Below are 13,033 nucleotides of genomic sequence, written 5' to 3' on the forward strand. Positions count from 1 at the left end.
AGTTGTTTTGAAACAGTGTTATATTTTCTGCTTCTGCTGTTATGTTTTCAGCCAAGATCATTCTTGTGTGTGAAATCACAGGTTGTGTTGCAATGATCTTTCAAACCACTAGAGGGGGTACTAACGTATCCACTGCTGATATATAACTTTGCAAAAATGTCTAGGACAGCAAAAATAAGTATTCTCTATATTAGTAATGTGCTATGCTCCTGGGACGCCCAGACAAATCAAGCCCTTTGGGAGCAAATATGCAGGGCTGTTTTTCTTCCCTCTTTGTTTTTATTTATTGTAAATATATTTTTTATATCTATTATTTCTACTTTTTTTTTTGGTATTTTTATTATATTTCTTTCTTATCTTCTTCCTTATATTGCTTAATTTCTTATCTTTCTTGGGAGCTAATTTCCCTCACCTGCTCCCGCCGGCTAGCGCCTTTCGCGCCAAAACTTTTTCCGTCTGGTCCCAGATCTAGGTAACCATTTTCTGCGGCAGTAGGTAGAGGGTCCAGACTGCCTGAGTTCAGATTGTTACCTTCCGTGATTTGTGAAGCAGAACCTGCGAATCCAGGATCACTGCTGTGGTATCACTGAGCGTGTTTGCGCCCATGCAGGCACCGCAATGGCGCCCAAGCGTGCTCCGGGGGAAGAGCTGACCTCCGATATTCAGGTAAATCAGGGCAAACCACAATTAGGGACACCGAGCCCTAAGGTGCTACGGGAATTATACCAGTTGTTTGCGGCACTCTCTGATCACCCGAATCTGGTATTTTCTTTAATTATCCGCCGGAGCGCTCTCAGAAGCGTCCGGTCATGTCGGCTTACAAGCCACGCCCCCTAGAACTCCCGATTTAAAGGTCCTGACACATTATGTTAAATACTGAAATATTTAAAACATTTGGGATAATTTTATGTCTTTCACATATTTTAAGAAAGCTTACTACAGATCATTACTATTTGGTGCTGCTGCTCTGGATGGATGGTGCTACTTGATGGGTTGGAACTGGCTGAAGGCTTCCTTTGTTATTAGTATTTCCATTTCAGAAAGGGTGTACATTCGACCTCTTGGACTTAACGGATTCACCTTACACAGAACATCTACTATAGTAATCCATAAAACATCCAGCTTCTTTGGGTATGAAAAAGGTGGTGATAGACCAGCTGGATGGAGGAATGTCTCATCCACTTCAATGTTTTCAACTTTCTCCAGAATAAATGTAAGCCACCATTTCTTGTCATAGACAGCATTTACATACCCTCTAATGACAGCAAGTGGGAGCTGATGCTACATTATTGAGGGGATGAACAAGGACTCTATTGCTCTTTTCAAAGTGTTATAAATTGTTTATTGCAGCTGGCACAAAATTTTGCAACTTTTGGTGTTTCAGAAAGTAATTTAGCATACACATCCATTATGCAACAGTTCTCAACCCCTTCTTATCAGAAGTATGATTAGCCTTTTTAAATTGGTTGAAACAATAAGGTACCTTTCACTTTCCTTCATCTTTATTCTTGTTTACTTCTCTAAACCAATGCAAACAAAAACCACTGCAAACACTGCTCTAAGCCAATTTAAACACCACAGCAGGTTCGAACTGGGCAGTCGGGGAAATATTTCCCATGAGAATCTGCTGAGGGGTAAGTGGAGCATGTGCTGAGCTCTGATTGGGAGAGCCCATCACATGCTCCACTTATCTGTGGAGATCAGCAGCAGCCTCAGGGGCTGTGCCTTGTCTTCTCTGCCTGGCCGGGTGACTGAGGCTTCTTCTTGTGAGTACAGTGTTGCACCAGTCTGCTGGGTCTATCCCTCCCAGCACCCCATCTCCAAGTTGCTGTTCCTCCCTGCTCCCAGCACACATTCTCCCAGTCTGATACTCCACTGTAATTAAACACTCCACTTTTTCAAATGTGTAACAAATGGTCCAGGATCAGCTAAGGTTTGGGTGGCCTTAAATTAGTGACCAAGGAGCTTTTCTTCACTAATTAAAGCCCACCCAAACCTAACCTGTCCCTGTAAAATGCGGGCCTATTCAACACAACTGAAGTGTCTTTCCACGTAGAGCATCTTTCCACAAAAGTTTACACACCTGCACAGAAGTGGGAGCAGGCGCTGTCTGTAAAATGTTGTCCCCAAACACACCTGAAGAGGGACGTGCATCCCCCTAATGAAGTGAACTGGAAAAAATATTGTTTTGTTGATTTTCTCAGATGTGTAGTGCCTCAATAAATACAATTTTCATGAATCACTCAAAACTTAAAGCTCTTGTATCAGATGGTCCAATCATGCTCCCAAAATAAATCTTTGGAGATTTATTAACAACAGTATGAACAATTTTTTAGATGTTTTTCAAAAAATGTAAAATATGGCTTTGCGAAAATCTAAATTTTGAAAATGTTATACTTTTATTGAAACATGATGCTGCGTTATATATCACATGAAAGCCCATAAAAATAGGTTTAAAATGAGATGTTGCCCAACTCTCTAGCTCAATCAGGTGAGCTACAAATGCAATTTAAACAAACGTTAAAAGCAATTTTTTCGTTAGAAAATTGCAGCTTTAACGGCATATAACTTCAAAACTAGTGTACATATCAGCCTAAGATTTGGGGGTTTTCTTTACACCCATGGCAGCATTTATTATACCAAATTTAATTGAAATTAAAAAATGCAAGGTAGAATTTTTTTTTTCTAAAATTGTGTTGATGTGATGTGGAATGACCCCTAAAGTATACATTGTAGAGCTTCAGTGCAGTATGTAGAGCTATGTTAAGTTGTGCACAATTTCAGCTACTTATGCTCACTATTCATCAGAAATTCTGTCTATCCCATCTTATTGCTGGCTGGTATGTCTACGTGTCATTTTTCATAAATGAACCACAAATTAATAATTACATACTTACAGATATTTTAGCACCAGTAGCATTGTTTATACGATTCATGTGTTTGCAGAACTCTGGGCCATGTCCATCGCGGTCTTTATTGTTGTGAGTGACAAACAGAAGAGCATGAATCATCTCGTGGAGGAGCGTCTACAATGCAAAATATAACTATAACGTTATAATAAGAATTACACATACATTAAACACTTCATTTTTTTAAAACAATAGTATTTGTGAATATGAAATAGAAGAGCCATTATCAATATTCAGATATTTCTATTTGCTATTAGGCCTATATCTACATATATCATACTGTAACAGCCATTGATTTAATGTAGTCAAAATCCGAACAAAACACAACAATATAATAGTTGGCTGAATGCCAGGGTTGTGAGGCAAACCACAAAAAACAGCTACAGCCTTCGGGCTCTAGGGAGGGGGGCGTCTTTTTGCTCGCAGCTCTGTGAGCTGCAAGCAGAAAGCCAGGTTAAAACTACCATAATAACGGTAATAATTTTAACGCCGCAGAAATTCGGGGGGGGAATTGAATTCTCTCCCATACACTCAGATTAACAGAGTCATAGGGTACATTCCAGTATTTGATTCCCAAACTGATGCAAGAGACTACTTTTAGGGACTGGTCAAATATCAGGTCATATGGATGTGACAGTTTTCTCTTCTAAAACCTACCTGTACAAGATCTTTTCTTGGTCTTAACACCAGGAGAGGTTTACTAAGACGTATAGAACACAAGCCTCCTCTGCCTTCATAACAACAAACTCCTGCACATCTGAGGAATAAACACAAACCACATTTCAATGACATTCATATTCTACTGCAATTTTATAAAAGAAGGTGAAAAGTGATAATTCAGTGAAGATATCCACTTTAGTGGACACACATAGATGCCAGTTAAACAACCCAATAGATGTGACTGACTGCAAATGTTACACTTTTTCAAAAGGTTGAAAAAGAAGTAGTTGTAACTCTGCTGAAAATTAAAAATGCAAACCTGCAAGCTTGACCCGAACACCATGCAGCCACTCATTCATGTAAATTCTAAACTTCATGAATACTATGTTCCCCAATGACCAGACTTCATGTTGTATACAGACATAATATTAGGGTACAATTAAAAGGAAATGAGAAAAATAAAAAAAAGAATAGAATAACCAGGAGGCATAAATGTGCACAACCTTTCATAATGAGGCTGTACTGATATTTAGAGTTAACCAATCACATTCAAAATAATGGTCAAAAGGTAATTAGCATACACCTGTCAATAACTAAAGTGAATGCTTGTAACCTCAAACAAAGATCAGCTGTTCCTGTAGTATTTCCTTGCAATTTTCTTGGTTGCATCCTATTGGGTTAGCCATGGTCCCCAAGGAGCCTTCAGAACTCACCAAGGCCTACTGCAACATTGAAGGAGCTGCAGGAATTTCTGGCAGGAACGGGTCACTCCCTGCATGTGACAACAATCTTCTGTATTCTACACAAGTCTCACAAAAAAAGAACATCCAAGCCTTTCTAAATTTTGCAAAACAAATACATTCAGTAACCCCCAAACAATGTGAAAAAAACATCATAGGGTCTGATGAAACAAAAGTTGAACTTTTTGGCCTTAATACTAAAAGACATGTTCATCACCTATAGACCACCCCGCCAACTGTGAGGCACGACCGTGACCGTATCATGCTTTGGGGCTGCTTCGCTTACATTTACATATCAAATGCTGTGAACTAACTATTACATAGGGTTCTGCCTCCCTCAGGAAACTTTTAAAATCACACACACACAGGGCTAGAAATGTTCTTACACCCATATGACTCCATGGATATGCAAGTATCTATCAATTTTATAATGGCTGCAGTGTGAAACAACATGGAGGGCTGTTTTGGCTGGTACATGGGTGAGATTACATCATTTCATGTGAAACTGTTGAAGTAATGAACTTTGGAAAGTTTATGTGGAGTTTGAATGGGATATATAGAGTTTGTATCGTTTGTCTTTGGTTTACAGATGCTAGAATGTGAAACTGGATTTCGTGTAGATTCTATAGATTGTTGAATGGATTGAATAGAAAGTAGTTTGTAATGTAAAACTATGTGACATAACTGGAGTTTATAGTGTGAGAATATAGGATTTTTGTTTCAGGTATAATGTATATGAGTAGTATGGGATATGAATGGTATTTGAGGCTTCTAGTGTTCAATTGAAGACGTTTCAAGATAGAAGATTAGAATGTTTGTCGAATGTTTAAAATGGAGGACAACCTAAGTCATAAATAACGTTATTAAATGGTCATCACATTTTCCAGACTATTATGTACCCCCATTAGCATCCTTTCACATAAATAAAAAAAGATTAAAAATCAAAACAAAACATATTCATTAATCCTAGCTAATATAATACCACCCAACTATCCCGATTTTGGTGGCACAAACTCGATGAGCAGACCTTAAAAGAGGCAGGGGCTTACATAAAAGTAGGCTGCGTGTCATCCAAAAGTGGAAGATTCAGGGCAGATTGTGAGGAGGGCCTTATTTTGTTCCAATTTCGCAAATCTAAATGTAATATAATATTTGCATTCCAGGATAAAGTAATTGGCGTTTATTCACATACTAATAGAATGGTCTATGTAATGGTCTACATAATGCAGGGGTGGAGAAAACATAAAGGGCACAGCAGATTCCAGAGCTCACATTTATTCAGTGTCTTTGTCAACACAGGAGAGATAACTCCAATCCAACCTTTATCCACACGTTCATGATCAACAATCCTCGCTGGATAGTTATTAAAACTTAAGTGGTGTGACATCCTACAAATGTCGACTACAAAGAAAAGAAGAGTTGATGCAGTGTTGTTCTTTTTAAGAGAAATGATTATTTGTTGAAGCCAAAGGCAAACCTGTGTGCCTAGTTTGTGGCAATGCGTTAGCAGTAATGAAAAGACAATTTGAAGAGTCATTACAGTACAAAACATGCTAAACTCAGTGAATTGGGATGCAAAATGCGTCTGGATAAAGTCTGTGCTCTTCAGCGGAGTTTGGGACTGCAACAAGCCGCTTTCACTAGGCCTTATTGTGAAAGACGTTATTCAGATGAGTTATGCAGTGAGCGAGCTAATTGCAAAGAAGTCAAGGCCTCATGTAGAGGGAGAGTTTGTGAAAGAGTCACTGGTGGCTGCTGCAGAGTTGTTAGCACCGGACAAAGTAAAATTGTTTCAGAGTGCTAGTTTGTTTCGGTGAACCGTCTCAGATCGGATTACTGACTTAGCTCAAGATATTGAAAAAAAAAAAAAACACTGAAGGATTCTGCAGGAGATTTTCAATTTTTCTCTATGGTTTGTGAAGAGACAAAGGACATAAAAAAATACTGCCCAAGTGGCCGTCTTTGTTTGTGGGATAACTGCAGAGTTTGATGTGGTTGGCTCGCAAAAAGGGTTAATTGCATTTGTCAAAAAAGATCTGAATCATCTCAGTCTTGATCCAAGTGATTTAATTATATGCCACTGCATCATACACCAAGAAAGTATCTGTGCACAGTCGTTGTGTCTCAACAATGTGTTGTCAACAGTAGTGTCATGCATAAATTTTATCAAAAGCAGAGCGTTTAACAGCCACCAGTTTAAGGAGTTCCTGAATGATCTTGACTCAGAGTACGGTGATCTTGTTTATCACTGTGAATTGTGGTGGCTGAGTCGCGGCAACGTGCTCATGAGGTTTTACAAACTGCAGGATGAAGTCAAGCAGTTCATGAAGATGAAGGGAAAACCTGACAGAGAATTCAATGATAGCAAGTGGCTGTGTGATCTAGCGTACCTTTCAGAGCTGATCATCAAGCTGCAGAGCCCCAACCAGCTCCCTGCTTTCAAACGTGAAATCATATGAAGGTAAATCAATCATCATTTTTTTATATAGTGCCAGCAAGTTCCGTAGCGCTTTACAATTGGGAACAAACATTAATAAAACAATACTGGGTAATTATTACAGAGAGGTATGAGGGCCCTGTTCGCAAGCTTACAATCTATGAGACAATGGGAGTTTGAAACAAAAGGGCACGTGCTACATCATATTGTACATTAGACCAGCTAGAATGTAAAGGTAAAAAGTATTGCGTGGGTTGTGTGATCAGTCACACAGCAATGTTGGTCAGAGGGTTGTTGCCTTGTGTTAGCTGTGTATAGGCTGGCGAGATTAAGATGCTGGTTGAGGTATATTATAAGCTTGTCTGAAGCAGTGGGTTTTCAGTGAACGCTTGAAGGTTTGAAGACAAGAGGAAAGTCTTATTGTGCGAAGGAAGGAATTCCACAAAGTGGGTGCAGCCTGATAAAAGTCCTGTAACCAGGAATGGGAGGATGTGATGAGAGTGGAAGAGAGACGCAGATCTTGCGCAGAACGGAGGTGTCGAGATATTTTGAGACAAGTGAGGAGATGTATGTCGGTGCAATTTTGTTGATGGCCCTGTAGGTTAGTAGAAAAATTTTATATTGAATTCGTTGAAAAACAGGCAACCAATGTAGACACTAAGAGTGGCTCAGCAGAGAAAGAACGGTTTGCAAGGAAAATCAATCTAGTTGCTGCGTGCAAAATAGATTGTAGGGGTTCAAATCTGATTTTGGGAAAACCCGTAAGGAAGGAATTGCAATAGTTCATACGGGAGAGGATGAGTGTAGGACTTAAAGCTGTGGAAAGTGCAACTTGAAAGGAATAACACTGGTCATTTCCCCACACTGGAAGGACAAAAGCCTTCCAGGACACTTGAATATGCTGATCAATGTGCAAAACTAATTGGAGGCATTTAATGAAGGACTCAAGGATGTGAAAAGTGAACAATGGACCTGAACATCAGCTACTCCATTCAATGTGCAAACAGCTGATGTGCCTTATAAACTACAACACAAATCATTCAGCTGCAAATAGATGATGATCTGAAAGCTAGGTACAACAACCCCCCTCTGCTTGAGTTCTATAAACATTACATAAGCAATCATGAATTTCCCACTTTAAGGAGACATGCACTGAAATATGCATCTGTGTTCGGAACTTACTGCTGTGAGCAGTTCTTTTCAAAACGTATCATTGGAAAGAGTCGAATGCGCTCCAGACCGATTGATGGAAACCTGGAAAAGCAGTGAGTAGCAACATCATCAATACCAGCTAACATCACACGCCTCACAAAAGAGAAGCAGTTCCAGTCATCACATTAGGGACAAGCTAAATTTTTGACCAAATATAGCAGGCTAATTTTTAAGTTGATAATTTTGTACAGCCCGCAAATGACGTTATAAATATCCAAATGGCCCTTGGCAGAAAAAAAGGTTCCCCACCCCCGATATAAAGGAACACTGCAACAGCATCTGGAAGTCTCAATGAAATATTGAGGTTTAGTGGTTTTGCTTAAACATAAGTTTCAATGCTTTCCTCCTTTTTCCCCATTTTCAACACTTTTGTGCACTTCTATCCTTCCTAGCCCTTTATATCATTTTGCAGTTATGTTCTACTTTCCTTCCATAGAGGGATTGCAAAGTGTCACCTTTTGTACCTGAACTATACTGTACAATGTTTTGCAGCAATCAGCAGGCTTCCTTCAAGGCATCATAATTGCAAGTACTGGGTAGGACCCCCCCTTTGACCACAAAACAGTCTGAAGTCTTTGTGCCATGGATTCAACAAGTGCTGGAAACATTCCTTAGAGATTCTAGCCCATGATGACATAAAAGCATCACAAAGTTGTTGCACAATTGTTAGCTGCACATTCAGGCTGCAAATCTTCCATCCCAGCACATCCAAGTATGGATTCATGGATTTATGTTGTTTGTGCCAAATTATTGACATTACAATCTGCATGTTGCAGCAGGAATAGAGTCAGACCAGGGGACACTCTCCAACTGTCCAGTTTTGGTGAGCCTGTACCAGGTGTGATTTTCTACTACTGTGGCGCATTCACGTCAAGGTTGAACGTGATGTGCATTAAGAGATTCTTTTCTGCATACCACTGTTGTAATGCATGGTTATTTTAATTATTGACATTTCACTGTCAGCTTCCAACAGTCTGACCATTCTCCTCTAACCTACAATCACTGGATGTTTTTATTTTGTGCACTATTCTCTGTAAACTCTAGAGACTGTTCTGCATGAAAGTCCCATCATCAGCAGTTTGAGATACTCAAACTACCCTGCCTGCCACTAATAATAATTCCACGGTCAAAGTCACTCAGATCACATTACTTCCCTACCCTTTCATTTGGTCTGAACAATTGGCTGATTAGATGTTTGCATCAACAAGCTGTTGTACCTAATAAAGTGGCCACTGACTTTTTGATTCAAACATGTTATGCATTGGTTAGTACCTACCAAAAGTGGTCCAAGGAAGGATGCCGGGGAACTGGCGACAGGGTTATGGGGGCCCAGAGCTCAATGTGGACGAGTGAAGGCTAGTCTGTCTGGTCCAATACCACAGAAAATATACTGCAACACAAATATGCTGTCTCTAACAGATAGGTGTCAGAACACACAGTGCATTGCAGCTTGTTGCGAAGCCACAGACTGGTCAGAATGCCCATTGTTGACCCCTGTCCACCATCGAAAGCGCTAAAAATGGGCAAGTGACAACAGAACAGGACTATGAAGTATTAGAAGAAGATGGCATCATATGGACGGCAGGGTGCATGTGCATGGTTTACCAGAGGAAGAGATGGTACCAGGATGTACTATGGGAAGATGACGAGCTGGCAGACGCAGTGTGATGCTCTGGGCAATGTCCTGCTGGGAAACCCTCAGTCCTAGCACTCATGTGGATGTTACTTTAACACGTACCACTTCCTAAAAAATATTGCAGACGAAGTACATCCCTTCATGGCAGCGGTATTCCCTGATGGCAGTGGGCTTTTTCAGGAGGATAAAGCACCCTGCCACACTGCAAAAGTTGTTCAGGAATGTTATGAGGAACAAGACAGAGTTCAAGGTGTTGATTTGGCCTCCAAATTCCCCAGATCTCAATCTGATCAATCATTTGTGGGATGTGCTAGAAAATTGAGTCCGAGCCATGGAGGTCCCCCTCGCAGCTTACAGGTTTCAAGTCTTGGTGCCAGAGGAATATTATTCATATTTATCTGTCACTGCCCAATTAGAGCTTACTGCCTAAATTCCATAAAAGACACACACTAGGATCCATTTTAGTCAGAAGCCAATTAGCCTAACAGTATGTTTTCGGATTGAACAAGTTTGCCTGAGTCAAACGAAACACATCAGAAAGAGCTGCTCATTGCAGGTGAAATTCTGTCTTTTGCAGATACCTGAAATTGAAATTACTGCTTGATGTCTCCCAGTCTCTGGTGGCCACTGTGTGGTAAATAACAACCTCTAATTCAACTTTGGCATTACTCAAGGTATTACTCATTTTGAAGCTACCAATACTGTTGCAACATTATTCAGTCTATTCGGCTGCTGTCAAAAGCACCCGAGCAAACAGTTACTGGAACCAGCTATAAGTGCAGACCTTATGCAAGGAAAATTTATATGGCTTCATTATTGCCTTGATTATTTATAGAGGACTACACCTTTTGTTCACTGAACTGGGACTAGTCTTTCCTCAAGCTAAGAAATATAGTATCTGTATCTGCTAATTAAGCCATTATCCCCGGTTATTTCATCATCAATGATTTCTTTTTGGCACATTAGGATATTTAATGTATTGTCAGTTATAGATGTTTAATCAATTTTTAATAAACGCAATATATTTTTTTAATGAATTGTACCCCATGAGCATCATATGGATTCTGCCTGTTTAACCATTTTAGTTATATTAATCTGATTTCCACCTCTTCAAGCTGAGAATTCAGCGCTGTATATTTTCTCCCTTTTGTAATATTTTTGGAATTGTGGGAAAAAAATCCTCACACAGAGAACATATAAATTGCACACAGATAGAGCCCTAGTTCTAAATAAATTCATGACCCTAGTGCCATGCTAACCAACAACGCTGCAATATACCCCTCATTGGCAGTAGGTTTCTTTCTTTTTTTGGGACTCTATAACCCTAAACAAGTACCACATACTGAAATGCCCTACTCTAGGCAGTAGTCATTTTTGGAATGGTTCCCCACTGACGTTAGGAAACCGGTAATGACCCTGTAGGTCAAACAAAGTTTGGCATGTAGTAGTAACCAGAGATTGCACTTACCGTTGAGGTCTATGAAGGTCATGCCACTGTCTCGATTGCATTCACTCAAGTGAACGCAAGAAATTACAGCTGGCCGTATCCAACAAAAAAAAGTGCCTGTGTAACCATAGGTTGCATCCTTATAATCGTTTCTATAGTTTAAATAGCATTTAAAAAATGCTAGTACAAGCATGATATGCTTAAGCAAACAGTTAAGGGGCCTAACAATTATGTACATGTTGTATTATGCATTATTCAATGTCGTAAATTCTTGGATTGATTTTAAATTCTCTAAAGACACTCCAAATAGTGAACTGTATTGTACAGACAAGCTTATTGTGACATGAATGTAATCATAGTACAACCCGCAGTAGAGCATGCAGGCGCTTTATAAATAAATGGTCTAAGCTTTTAATAGTGAGAATAAGTAAATACAACTGATTAGATCACACACTTACAACGTCATCCTTTGGCTCCACTTTACTTCTACTCCAGTCAACTTCCCGAAGAAGAACATATCATTGAACTGCAAAAACAATGCATGAATATCTGGATTCGGGTCTAGAAGCTCCCAAGACGGGTCCACCACCGACATGTTCCCGGGGCGAGCTGTCACATCGGTGGTCGGCCTCTCTGACTGCCAGCACTCATACTTGGAGTTATAATCACGGTTAGGGTGCCACGCCGTATCTGTCTCCTCCCGGTTATACTGCTCCTGCAACTGGACAGCTAGTTGAAAATCCGCATCCATATTACTGCAGTGTCTTCAACTCTAGATTTGAATGATTAACGGATGATTTGGACGGAAGTCACTATTCGGGGGCTCTTCCTAACAACACATCAGTAAGCTCTCGCAGTTGTCCCCTTGAGGCTTCCGTACAGGAGAACCCGGAAGTGCGCTTTGCTGTTCACCTGCGTTTCACAGCGAACGCGAGAACAAGCTCACCCACACCGTGTAGTTCTGATTGGTTAGCAGCTTTTCTTGGCCAACTGCAGACCGGAGTGTGACAGCATGCTGGGAGAGTCTTGCAATGCAATCTGGGTTTATTATGTTGCTTATCTTAATGGTTGCGACTAAATCTCCTTCACCGTAGGTACCCGGTACCTACACTGCATGGGAAATAGCACACTCAGTGTGAGCCAGCTAAATCCCCTTCACCGAAGGTACCTGGTACATACACTGCATGGGAAATAGCACACTCAGTGTGAGCCAGCTAAATCCCCTTCACTGAAGGTACCTTTTGGCCCCCTGCTGACCGGGTCATGAATTGGAATGGGATTTAGCCAGCTCAGTGTGAACCAGTTAAATCCCCTTCACTGAAGGTACCTTTTTGGTCCCCTGCTGGCCAGGTCATGAATTGGAAGGGGATTTAGCCAGCTCACAGTGATGTGTCTAAATCCCCTTCAGTGTAGGTACCTGGTACATTGACTGTATGGGAAATAGGATTTAGCCAGCTCTTAGCCACACTTGTACTGTCTTATATTACTGAGGTTGTTTTTGGTGATGGTATCAGTACTAAATAACATGAAAATGGATAGTATAATATGTGAATTTTGTCTTGAATTTGTTTCAAGGTCACCTAAAAAATAATAATATTTGTTTAGTCATTTATTTTTTAAAGATAAAATGTACTTATTGGGACAACCTTTTAAGAGTTAATTTCTCTTGTGGTTACTCATAAATGATCCATATGGATGTGTAGAGATCTAAAAACAAGATAATTTTAGAGTGAGAAATAGAGAAACTGAAGATACTGGGTCATAAATTGGAAGTAACGGCAAGAAATGCAAACTGAAAGGTCAACTCAAAGTAAATGATAATGTGTAGATATTAGCCCATGAGAAAAGTTATTTGCAATTATTATTTTATGCTAGAACCTTAATGCACATTAGCATGCATTAGATATATATGAAGAGCCCCCTCTCCCTCTCTATTCACAGAATTTGTTTTCACCAGCAGACAATTATAGTTGCCAACTCATTTGTATGGTG

At 40.0% G+C, this 13,033-nt stretch overlaps 1 protein-coding gene across 1 annotated transcript in view; it reads right to left on the minus strand.

Annotated features, from left to right (window-relative positions):
• The window catches only part of LOC142144522 (DNA-dependent metalloprotease SPRTN-like), a 31,483-nt gene extending 19,541 nt beyond the window's left edge, over positions 1–11,942 (minus strand). The window contains exons 1-3 of the mRNA XM_075203502.1: positions 11,500–11,942; positions 3,567–3,666; positions 2,898–3,026 (exon numbers count right to left, since the gene is read on the minus strand). Coding sequence (XP_075059603.1) covers positions 2,898–3,026; positions 3,567–3,666; positions 11,500–11,792 — 522 coding nt within the window. The 5' untranslated portion in view covers positions 11,793–11,942. The remainder of the gene's footprint in view (positions 1–2,897; positions 3,027–3,566; positions 3,667–11,499) is intronic.
• Between the last annotated feature and the right edge of the window lie 1,091 nt (positions 11,943–13,033).

This window comes from Mixophyes fleayi, chromosome 3 (assembly GCF_038048845.1).
Source record: "Mixophyes fleayi isolate aMixFle1 chromosome 3, aMixFle1.hap1, whole genome shotgun sequence".
Lineage (NCBI taxonomy): Eukaryota > Metazoa > Chordata > Amphibia > Anura > Limnodynastidae > Mixophyes > Mixophyes fleayi.